General features: G+C 34.8%; 1 protein-coding gene across 2 annotated transcripts in view; it reads right to left on the bottom strand.

Moving 5' to 3' along the window:
• The window catches only part of LOC117117482 (tolloid-like protein 1), a 64,222-nt gene that overhangs the window by 4,110 nt on the left and 47,425 nt on the right, over positions 1–12,687 (bottom strand). For both annotated transcript variants that reach the window (XM_033261786.1, XM_033261787.1), the window contains exons 7-18: positions 12,241–12,456; positions 11,600–11,713; positions 11,022–11,170; positions 8,793–8,988; positions 7,778–7,903; positions 6,978–7,138; positions 6,354–6,531; positions 5,553–5,678; positions 5,138–5,265; positions 3,090–3,303; positions 2,105–2,190; positions 802–972 (exon numbers count right to left, since the gene is read on the bottom strand). In XM_033261786.1, the coding sequence (XP_033117677.1) occupies positions 802–972; positions 2,105–2,190; positions 3,090–3,303; positions 5,138–5,265; positions 5,553–5,678; positions 6,354–6,531; positions 6,978–7,138; positions 7,778–7,903; positions 8,793–8,988; positions 11,022–11,170; positions 11,600–11,713; positions 12,241–12,456 (1,865 nt within the window). The remainder of the gene's footprint in view (positions 1–801; positions 973–2,104; positions 2,191–3,089; positions 3,304–5,137; positions 5,266–5,552; positions 5,679–6,353; positions 6,532–6,977; positions 7,139–7,777; positions 7,904–8,792; positions 8,989–11,021; positions 11,171–11,599; positions 11,714–12,240; positions 12,457–12,687) is intronic.

Below are 12,687 nucleotides of genomic sequence, written 5' to 3'. Positions count from 1 at the left end.
GTGTATATATAGTGTATATATAGTATATGTTGATGCTGGTGAAGTGTGGTTATGTCAGCTAAGTGTATGTGGTATAAACTACTTGAGGCATGTCGTGGCGAAATGGTTAATTGTCCCGCAGGCCAGTATTGAGTAAATGAGCTATAAAATATGGGAGCCCAAAAAATTGCCAAATAAAACAAAAAAAAAAAATCAAAATTTTTGTTTCACTATATAGATCAAGAGTTTAATGTCTTATTAATCATGTCCCAAAGTATTAGTTCCGGAAGTGTTCAACAAATCGTCTATTTAATGTTATTTAGATAGTTAATTCTATTTAAAACAATCACATTTATCTTGACTCTAAGAGTGATGTACTTTCATTTTCCAATTAGGCTTGAAATGTCCAATTTTAATTAATGACCCCTCATTTTAAAGATTACATACTCACGTATCTGAAAATACCAATGACTTGAATTTCGATTTTTGCTACAACTTAGCCATTTTGCCAAAACATGCCTCATTTAGTGTAGGAGAAATTATGGCTGTATTGATAATGGAGATTGAGAGTATACAAGGAGAATGATGGAAGGACATCTTTTACAATAGATAAAATCTACTACTGTTAGCACATATTAGTTCATATTTACAGTAAGTAAATATCTACTAATGTCTACTTACTGTAAGTTATTTGCTATGGGGGGGGGGGTGGGGTTAAGGTTAGTTAAATGTAGCATGAATGACCTGATCGAGTATGAGTTGTGGTAAGAATGATAACTGTTGTAGGCCTAATAAATTGATAATTCTTGGCAGATAACTTACCCTGTGCCCACAATAACGACCGATCTTAGTGGCTGCATAATCATCACCGTCAAACACCTCCACGTAATCATAATCACATTCTGTTTCATGCTCAATATCAAGTGTCAGAAATAGAAGGCGCACACGGAGGCCACCCTCATCTGGTGCTATGATCGTCCATGAACAGTCCTCCTAAAATACATCAACATGAATATATAACAAGCTATCACTAAAACATACTTTCTGTAATAAGCTATTAAATAAATACCGGTACTATACATTTACTTGAAAATTAGAAAGCCAAATTAACAAGGTATATGCACACTATCATTCTAATAATCCTTTAGATAGAGCCCTAAATTTAGTGGTAATCATTGTCGTAGTAGTTGCCTCTGCTTCAAATACCTTAAAATTTGTTTGAACCCTAGACGATCGGAAGGCATAGCATTTTTCACCACCAAATAAATGCAAGAAAACTAGTTCAGCTGTGTTCAGCCGGGCACTGAACGTATCGGCACTACGCACTCAACGGATCATTTTTAACGACAATCCCTTCAGACAGCCACTGACAATCAGCAGACAGGTTTAGCCTTGTTCAGCACTCACAGAAAGCGGAGTTGGATTGGTTATACAACTGCCGTATGACCGTCGTGCATTGAGTGCTCAGCGTTACATTGGCAGTTTACTCTATAAACATCTATAACCAAGCTATTTAATTCCACTAAATTGAAGATGATTGTCCCTTGCTAATGTCAAAAAAATCATAACAAATAAGTTTGAAATAAACTTGCTCATTTTGCAATAACATACAAATTATTAACCTGTGCATAAAAATTATTGAATTTAAACAATGCTTACCCTGATTTTTAAACCAACAAATTATAATAAAAATAATAAAGCACTTCAGTGACTGGAAGTGTTTCTATCATTTTTCGCTGTAAACTGATGGGTAGACATTTTTTTTTTTAAACTAATTTCTATGTTCAATTTGATAACTTTTATGATAATTCAAAACGCAAGTTAATTTCAAAAAATATTTTTATGATTTTTTTTATATTTAGCATTGGACAATACATCTTTAAGGGGAATTACAGGCAAGTAAATGCCAATTATTGCATTTTACAGGCACGTACTGCAGCAGGTATACAATATAGTATCAATATGTATTCCAGTTTCATGGGTTTGATGGATGTTTGAGGCTTCAACCTCAATGGGAGGTGAAGCAAGCGATAAGGTAAGGGAAAATGTTGGACTTTCTGTTAACTTTTTTTCTGGTATAATTTTTTTTTTTTATATATTTAATCTCAAGGACATTTTCACTCACCTGCGCACTGTATACGCTATCTCCATGCTCTGCATGTGAATATAAATTCTGAGGTGTGAACGTTGCCTCCAGTACACCACCACAAACTGGTAAGGTGCAAAATAAATAATAATGATAAATTAATACTATAGAGAGGGAAAAAAAGTATCGAGACAGGGACTACCAATGATTTAAATTTTATTTTCACAATCCATCTTCATTAAAATTGGAGAATTAGTGGTAGAGGATTGAAAATTTGGAATTCTGTACATCAACTTTTGCAATCTCTGAAGTGCTTTCCAAATTTAAGAAAAATGCAATTTTTTTTTTCTCCATGTATTAGTCTGATTGAAAAGAAAAGCAAGAAAGTACCCATCATAGCACCTTTGATAAAAACAATTGCAAATGTACGTATGTAGGTATACAAGTAACTACATGTATCAGCATGTATTCAAATGTCAATAAATTCATTCAAATACAGCTTTTGTAACTGTTTTTGATAAACTCTTTGCTTTAGACCTCTTTCTTATTCACCCTTTCTAGAAATGAAATGAGTATAAATTAGACTAAACTGTGACAAAAGAAGCAAGTATTTTAAGTTTACCAAATCCAATTATATTATATACTGTAACAAAATTATTTACCATTAAAAGAAATAATGGATTCAGCAGCAAGGACATAAAAGATATCTAAAAATATTGAATGTATGGATATATAAAACTGCACTAAACAAGAAGGAAGAAAGAGAGAGCCTGCCAGGCCCGTAAAAAGAAAAAAAATGTTTGTACCTCCAACCATCAAAGTTGTCTCGAAAAAATGCCTCCAGCACCAAATGTTATCTGTATAGTCAATAGCTTCCCCCCCCCCCAAAAAAATGCCTCCCGGATATTCATGTTACCTCCCACTACCAGTTGCGTGGGCATGCGCATTTTCCAGCCTATGGAGCCTGAATTACAGTACACGTGATAAAGTCTACTCTTGGCTAAAAGAACAGTCCTGTCTTTACCTGTATCAATCTCTGCCTTGAACCCCTTTCTTGTCACAGAACCATCTGAGAAGAATCTTACAAATATATTGTTACCACTAGCTAGCACTGGATCAGGGATCTGGGTGCCACAGAGGCGTCTTAGCATCTGACCAGAGGAAGAGTTGCCATCGTACAGCAACACGTAGTCGTAAGCGCATTCCTGATGCGTCTCCACATCAAATTCCTTAAAAGACTGGTGGAAAATAACAAGAATCAAAAGTCAACATAAAACTATCAAGACAATTTTAATAATAATAATAATAATATGATAATAGGGATTTATACCACACCTTTTGCTAAGGGGATACCAGGTGCTATTATTGCGATATTGTTGTTAGTACCCTCTGATTATTGGATCCCTAATTAGCAAACTAGCACAAAGCGCAACCTCGTCCAATCAATGGGGAAGATTCCTTGTCATGCTTGCAATTTAATGCTGATAAACACTAGTGACAATAAATGCCACATCATCCTACCAGCTACCATTTATACTCATATAACTTATATAGTGTACTTATATTATTTATATTTTTTATTTATATATTTATTTATTTATTTGTACTACTTATTTATATTTAGTGCTTGGCCTATGGACACAAGCGAAATTCACAGCAAAGGTTCGAACCTTTGATCTCAAGGTTAAGAGACCATGCACACAAATGTTTGTCAAATATATTGGTAGGGTAATGCTCTGTCTATACTCTGTCAAATTGTATGTGATGTGCCCTTTATATAGGCATGGTGATGTCATATACTCCCAAATATTTGTCACATAACTGGACGCTTGAAATTATTGCAGGGATACCAAGTCTCCCGGAACTCGTGGGAATCTTCCGGAAATCAGGACACCCTCCCGCACTCACGTAAGCAAGGAATAAACTCCCTGAAATTAACGCATCTCCACAAATTTATAATTTTGCATAATTTCACTGCTTTATTATCAATTTTCTGACGGAAGTCAGTGTCGATGGATATCACTATGTGCAGCAAAAAAATAAAATTAAGTGTAACAAGATCAGTAGCAGATTGGAGGGTGGAGGGAGGCTGCCGGCCTGAGCCTCCTAATTCAAAATCCTAAATAATTCAAAATTCTAAAAATATGGAGAGGAGAAGAAAATTATATTCAAAATAAAGTCTGAGAAGGCCATTTCTGGCCATCTAGATTTACCATAATCATAAATTTTCTTACCTCAGCTCCAACCATGGTTGGGCTGAGGTGGTATAGACCTTCCATCTGTAAAAGTCCTCCCTCCCCCCTCCCTCCCCCCCCCCCCGTCCCCATACGACATGACAATATTCGAGGTGTGGAGCCATTAGGGATTTGTACAGTTTGCATTGAACATCTTTTGAAAGAATTTGGCTAGTCTTTTTTAGATAGTACAAGCTCTGCAATGCCTTAGATTTCACATGACTTACTTGTGAACTCCAAGAAAGATTCTTATCAAGAATTACACCAAGATGTTTGCATTGATTAACACGAGTGATAGGTTCTCCATCAATGTTTATATCAATTTGAAGATTTGATATGTTTGATAATTTTTGTCTCAAGCCTATTATCATGTATTCAGTTTTCTTAACATTTAAACTCAGTTTATTAGATATGAGCCATTTCTTAATTTCTATCAAATCATCATTAATTGTTGCAGTTAAATTATCAACATTTTTATCTACATAATATATACAGGTGTCATCGGCATACATTGAAACTGTGGATTTATCGACAGTTCTAGGGAAATCATTCATATACAGGAGGAATAGCAAGGGTCCTAATATAGACCCCTGAGGGATCCCACATATACTGTGACATTCTTCAGAATCTGCTCCATTTACATTAGTCATATGAGTACGGTCTTGAAGATAGTTAGTGAACCATTTGATAACACTTAGGTGAAGATTGAAAGAATAAAGCTTGTTGATTAGTTTGTGGTGGTCTAATTGGTCTCACAAGTAAAATCTGACTAATTTCATACACATCCTGAACATTTCTGTACAACCTTGCTACATCCACTAAAGCCTGTCTTACTTACAAGTCTAGCCTTGTGGCCAGCAGTCACTGTGATGTGCCAATTACAGTCCTTCCTCTTTGGATAGTTATCTGGCCAATTTGGAGAGGTTATTTCGCCTTCGTAGGCGTCAATTTCATGCCGGCATCCAGCTGAAAGAAAATGTGATTCTAAGCATTGATTCAAGTTTTATTTATTTTGCCTTATTTGCAACAACAGTGCTACCTCCCTAAACTTTTACCTTTACGCTCACTTGCCCACCCCCACCCTTCCTCCCCCCCTCAAAGATTTCACTCACCGCCATTGCTTATTTGTCCATACAAGAACACAGAACAGTTCATTTTCATAGTTAACTATCTCTTACGTAATGGTTATTAAGCACATACACCTACTTTATAAAAAAAACAATAGACAGCAACCATAATAAATATGCACTTACACTCTTTACAATCTCTGTCATTCTGATGAAGAGTGAATCCATTTCTACATGAGCACGTATAACTACCAAGTGTGTTAGTACATACGTGTTGACAGCCACCATTATTCTGCTCACACTCATCAATATCTATTTGCAAAGTATTCAAGTAAACTTTATTCCATATTAAAATACACAAAATGTACATTTCTGATTCAAGAATGGAAAAAGGAACTCAAATAAAGCAATGCTTTTAAACTGACACACTTGAAAAAGAATTAATACACAGAATTATAATTATAAAACAATATACACATATTGTATAACAACAACAATAATTAAGATAATAAACAAAAGTTTAAAGGATATGATTTCACTAACCATGTATGCACAACATTTTACTATTTTAAAACCTAATGCGTATTTAATTGTAAGTGTGAGCATAGTACATTTTATATAACTCTTCTCTTAAATGAATCCATTTCGAGTGCGGCTTAAAACTCTCAGCTGAAAAAATATTTTCTCAATATCTTAAGTACGAGAAAGTTGTGTAAAATGCATCAAAGTGGAAAGATAACTAATAATTTAGGCAGATTCAGATTTCAGATTCATATTTATTCACACAATGCATAAAGGTGGTAACAAGACAAAAAAAATAGCAGTGGCTATTGTTCCACCAGTCTTAATCCAATTCCTAATTGTGATTGGATGTATGGTATGTATGGATTGGATCAGAACAGTAACGTCCAATAAGAATTGGTTTAAGACTGGTGTAACATCAATGCCAGTACAACTAATTGTTTTCTTTTATGTTCTATCAATTACCTGCAAAGAATGTTGCAAAGAATCCTTGCTTTGAGACGGTGCTATCAGAATGGAATTCGATGCGCATGTTGTTGTGCCGTGATGTAATTGTGTTTGGTTTCTTGTCTCCACAGTACCTGCCATGCAGTGTACCACCTTGTAAACCACTCCGAACCTCTGTGAAATCATATTTACATTGCTGAAAAAAAAAATGACAATGGAAAAATTAGAACATAAATTGACCCATAGAAAATGAAATATTACAAGATGCCAGTTATAATAATGTTAAAATATTTAATTAATATTTAATAATTTTAATATTGTAATATTACATAATTTATTATTATTATTATTATTTATTTATTATAATGAACATATAATAATATAATACCACGATATGGCTAGATTTTTTAACATTATATTTAGCAGTTGGCACTTCATATGTAATATACTTTGTTTATTTTATTTTATTTATTTCTTATTTTTACACTTAATTCACACAAGGGTGCTTTTCGTCAAGGCCGAGCAATTGGTTTTACGTTTATCATTTTTGCTGCTGTTACCAATCCATGTTTTCTTTTTTCTTCATATTTAGCATAATTTCTTACTCCTGAATTACATTAAAAGTTTAAACAGTAACTGTACCTCATTTCCTTCCAGGTCAAAGGTGTTGAATTCAAGTGAGATGCGATGGTTTGCTGGCGCGACTATTTGCCAAACACAATTCTTCTCCCGTGGGTAGTTCTCTGGATACGAAGGTGTTGTGATGTTACCTTCAAGACTGGTTAAGAATCCACCGCAAGCAACTACAAACATAAAGCAAGCTCAGATTTTAGGCAAGCATGAACGACCCTACCCCGGGATGTATAGTTCATTGATTTTCGTTGTGCTTTTAATTTATTAATTTATTTAATTGGCTGGTGGTTTGTACCATGAGCAAAAGCAATTTCTATGTCTCTGACAATGAGAATAAAATATATCTGTACCTGTAAAGAAGAAAATAATCATGTTTTCCAACAATTAGCGGGAAACGTCCATTGAAAAGCGTCTGACTATCAAATGGACAAAAACTTATGTGCCTAAATAGGGTCATGATGACATCCCATCATGACCATATATAGGCACATCATGACTATTTATGGGCATACAACAGTTTTTTGTCGAAGAAAATTTGAGTCTGGACAAAGCTAAATGTATTTGGAGACGAAAGGTTAAGGGCTTAGCCAGCGAGTTGTCCGGCTGTCCTATTTTTAGGACGGCCACTTTTACGGTGACGGCTTGGAAAGCTTGGCCTACTCAGCTTGGCCTATCCTAGTTAGGCCTGCTCTACCTTTAGCAAATTCCTTATATTCCTCGAATCTATCAAATTTTTACATTTAAACTAAAGCATATTTTGGACGGGTATTTCGTTTTTCTGGCTAAACTCCTGCGACTGGTACACTTACCTTCACAGCCTTTGCCGTCACTTTTCAGTTCATATCCTGGCCTGCATTCACATGTATAACTGCCAACAGAATTGATGCACAGTTGTTGACATCCTCCCTTATCAGCCTGTTCACACTCATCTACCTCTGCAATATTAAACAATATGATAAAATAAATATATCTATATACACCATTTTATCAGCCCTATTTTGAAACAGCGCCACCAACAATCCTCAAATGTTCACGGGGGACCTCCAAACCTAGCCTAAGCAAACTCTGTTTTTTAAGACACTGCATGTTTTATGTTCCCCTATTTTCTTCTTTTTTTTTTTTTGACATTTTGATTTCAAAGACTAGCCCAGGCCAACTCACTACAACAAGGAGGCCGTTCACCAGTCACTTCACAGGTAAACATTGGTAAAATACGTAGAGCAAAATGCCTAGGCCTCTGGAAGTCCCTCAGTGGTTGTTGCCAGATTCTAAAAAATTTTCATTTTAAATATATATATATATATATATATATATATATATATATATACATATATATATATATATACACTGTATGTATATTATTATATTTGTATCAAATAACAAATAACTTGATTATAGGAGGAAAGGATTAATTAACAAGTATCTTTATGAGGCTTAGGGAGTGAAGTTGTTTTTAGCCATGAGAAAAAGTCCAACCATCATAGGAATCGAACCCATGACCCTGGGATTAGAAGACAAGCAACCTTACCACTAGTTCAAAAATACATGCATTTTAACTTTGTATGTGGACCCATCTGACTCTTTGTATACAGCCAAAATATATTTTTTCACTTATTTCAGGTTTTATAACAAAAAACACTAAATGGGGTGTTATTTTAATCGCTTGAGAAAAATTATAGAGCGGAAATTTAAATAGAGGTGAGAGAGACACTGGTTTTATTGTGAAGTGTAAAAAGATTAATTCTTTATGGGGCTGATTTCCTCAATCTAAACCGGAGAATGCAAGAAAAAAAAAATGGAAACTGGAAACAAGCAAAAACTAACCAGAAAAGTACATGGCTGAAAAGCCGGCTTTGTTTACAGATCCATCAGACTTAAATATCACCATCAACTTATTGCTGGTGGATTTGATGTCATTCGGTATGCTGTAGCCGCAATATAGACCAATACTTTCTGCTGTCTCGTCATGCCCATCATACACTTCAACGTAGTCATAGATACAGTTGTCATGGCGCTCAACCTGCAATAGACGACAGTTGTACAGGAGAAAAAACAAATTTTGCAAAAAGATTAAGCTTCAATGGTGTTTTTGTATCAGGAGATACTAATAGGTGTTTTTGACGTGTTATCGTACTGCTCACTACATTCACTAATACTTGCGGAAAAAATATCTTGCAATAGATTTAGGTTGAATTTTTTTTTTTTATTCAGGTTTAAAGTAAAATGTACAAAAAGAAGTCTGGAATTATCGCAGTACAAAAATTCAAGAAAACCGTATGTGGCAAAGACAAGTCAAACCAGTCACTCATTTTGGAAATCTAATTTATTGCAGTAAACATATAACCTGATACATCATGCTATGCTGTTATTTTTACCATTTTCAATGTTAAAACAACAATTTTTAACGATATGGTGATGGTCTCTGGCTGAGAAATGCCCGAAATCATAAAAATTGAAGGCTAATTTCTCAAATATTGTTATTTAAACAGCTCTATCGGCAGAGGATTCAGAGATTTTCTGATAGGATGGGGGGGGGGGTCCATGGTTGGTGTAAATAAGTAGTAAACAATCAAACTCTCCTTTCCACTGCTGGGTCGCCACTCAACTCATGGGTGCACTCCTTTTTCCCCGATTTCCTCTATTTAACTCAAATTTTTCACGGCCCCCAGCTGGATTTGCGGCTGCCCATGTTTTAATGCTTGTATTAAACTTCATTGCCACTAAGTAGAAGTGGTTTAGCGCAGAGAGAATGGTTTGGATTCCCAACCTTGAGGTCGTGGTTTCAATCCCCTCGCTGTGCATTTTACTTGTGCCCTTGGGCAAGGCACTTTTATTGGCATTGCTTCCCTCCACCAAGGAATGTGATTGGGTGCATGGTAGGGTTAAAAGCCAAAATGCGCTGACAGACAGTAGCTGCTGCAACTTTATGGAATACTCCCCAAGGGAGCTTGAGTTTGTGTTCCATAGGTGTTTAATCCAATGACTGGGGGTAGTAATGTGAAGTGCTTAGAGGCCTTGTTGGCATTAAGCGCTATAAAAATCGAACATATTTAAATTATTCTTTACAAATACATACATTAAATCCATTCAAACACAAATTTACAATCAGAATTAATAAACATCAAAACTTAGAAAAAAACAATTTATAGCATTGGAATGGCATTGCATTAGCCACCGCTACTTGAAGGTCGGATTCAACACTAGCCATGAAGCACAAACATGGAGGTCTAGTAGTTAAGGCACCAGATTATTTATCTGGAGGTTTTAGGTTTGATTTTCAACAAAATCACTTGCAAGATTTTCTTTTGCAAGTATTTGGGAACGTACTGAGCATTCAGTACGATAACATGTCATGGAGGGTAAAAATAAATTCTTATTTAAAAGATTACACCAATATAACAAGATTTTTTATTCCTGGTTATTAAGTTACAGATTTTCATTGGCCTTATTTGTAATATATAAAATGCTTTGCCTCCCTCCTTTTAGCTCAGAGGATTTTAAAACTTATTTGGTTAGGAATGAGATGCTTTTTAAATTACAGGGTTTCTCAAATTACATGAAGATATAATGTGTATGGAACACGGCTTAACTTAGAAAATGATGCAAATGAATGACTACAAAACAACATAATGGTGGAAATTTTAAATGATGTTATTTTCGTTTTATTTTATGGTTGTACTGAAGTTTCTATTTTTAAATAATGATCATAAAAGAAAAATTAATCATAAAAAGTCAGAAATTGATGATGATGATGATGATGATGATGATGATGATGATGATGATGAAGATGATGATGATAATGATGATGACGAAAATGATGATGTTGAAACTGAAGATAGAATTGCTAAAGCTAAAAATGGAGGTAGTAGTGATGGTGATACATATCCAAAGATGAAATGCTGAATTAAAAATAATTTAAGACAAGAAGCCTACAGTAATTAATACTGTACAGTATAAAATGAAGAATCAATAAACAAAATGCCAAAAAAGTAAAAACATGACATTCTTGGCAATAAACGTGCGAGTTGTGAATCAGTAAGTACCTGCTCATACCTCAAAAGACTGGAAGCGAAGACCAACTTGCTCATCCTCTGGCATCTTGATCTTCCAGATGCATTCCTTGTTTGGTCTGTAATCATCTGGATAGTTAGGACTTTGAAGGTTGCCACTAGCCTTGCCAATGATACTTCCACCACAGATGGCTGCAAGAAGACAAGACATATAACAAAATCCATCATGTGACATCTACTTTGTAGAAATAGACATTTTTGTATTAAAGATACACTGTCTGCCTAAAAAAAAAAAAATCTCAAAAATTATATTAATTTAGAATAGCTAATTTAAAAGAGAAAAATATGTTATTAATTTACAACATAAATTTGTTTTTGCAGATTTCCAGACTTTTTTCTTTAATTATATGCCAGTCAGTTTAAGGGTCTGCAAAGGAAGTCAGCATTGGTATTATTTCACGTCGATTAATTTACAGGGACGATATTGTCACAATTAAATGTTTAATTGTAAATTAATAACCACAATACACAAATTAAGCCATTCAATAACTGAATTTTTCATTTGTTTTTGCAGACAGTGGATTTAAAAAAAAATAAAACTGAAATACAACTGAATAATACCTTCATAGCTGGCAGAGAATCCGCGACTGTAGTAGTGCTCTGTGCGAACTTTTATCCACAGTCGACTGCTGGTTGAAATCAGAGGAGCAGGAAGACGTGAGCCACAAAAACGACCTAAAACATTAAATGAAAACAAACACAATAGTAAGACAAATGATATTACTGTATTATTATTGCTATTATTATTACAGCATTTATATGGCACTGTACAAAGAACGCTGGGCCAACAAATTTAGGTGAGCAATATGGAATTACAGTAATGCAAAAAAGAAGCACAACACAGCATCAACAAAACATTAAAACACCAACTCAAAAACATGCAACAACAAAAGCGGATTTCACATCAGGTATCTCTAGAATATTAAGCCAACGAAGCAAATTCAGAATGCTTGTTTCCTTGTTTTATTAGCTAAACCCCTTTATTGATTATTAACCCCTTCCTGGGGTCCCTTTAGAATGACTTCAAAATATTCTGAGAAATAATATAGACCTAGAAAACAAGGCTCTAAAACAGCAATTGAAACAAGATCTCAAAATTAGTATGTTCTGCACACATTTTGCAGAAATAACCTGTTTTGTCAATTTTAGTTAGTTTTTGACGTATTCCATTAAAAATAAAAATTTTAACGTGTGGGACTCACCAAGCAGATCTGAATAGCGCCAATGACCATCGCGTACTTCGACATAATCATGCCAGCAGTCGTTGGTCTGGATAATATCAAAGCCAGTAAAGGTGAGTCTAATGAGCTCGCCAGGGGTGACGGATATCCGCCATTCACAGTACTCATTGTCGTTTGCCTCTGGCCAGTTGGGAGATGAAAAGTTACCCGACGTCTCCTGTAAGGTTCGGCCACAGTCTGAAATTTAAATGTTTTTTAACATACAGAAGAGTCTTCCTGCATAACTTGCTAATGTTCGCTACAAGAATTAATTACATCAGAGCAATATCCCCTAAAGCACCAGGGGGCGGATTTATCAAACTTGCTAAGCAAGAAAATTTGCTTAAATTCGTCTTAAATCCATTTTTTTGCTCAAGTCAGATTTATCAATATTGCTTAGCTTAGAAATTGCTTAAAATTTGCTTAAAA

This window comes from Anneissia japonica, unplaced genomic scaffold (genome assembly GCF_011630105.1).
Source record: "Anneissia japonica isolate Jap-2015-1 unplaced genomic scaffold, ASM1163010v1 scaffold1405_len252398_cov171, whole genome shotgun sequence".
NCBI lineage: Eukaryota > Metazoa > Echinodermata > Crinoidea > Comatulida > Comatulidae > Anneissia > Anneissia japonica.
Note: the sequence above shows the minus strand (reverse complement) of the source record. Positions and strands in the feature narration are given on the sequence as shown.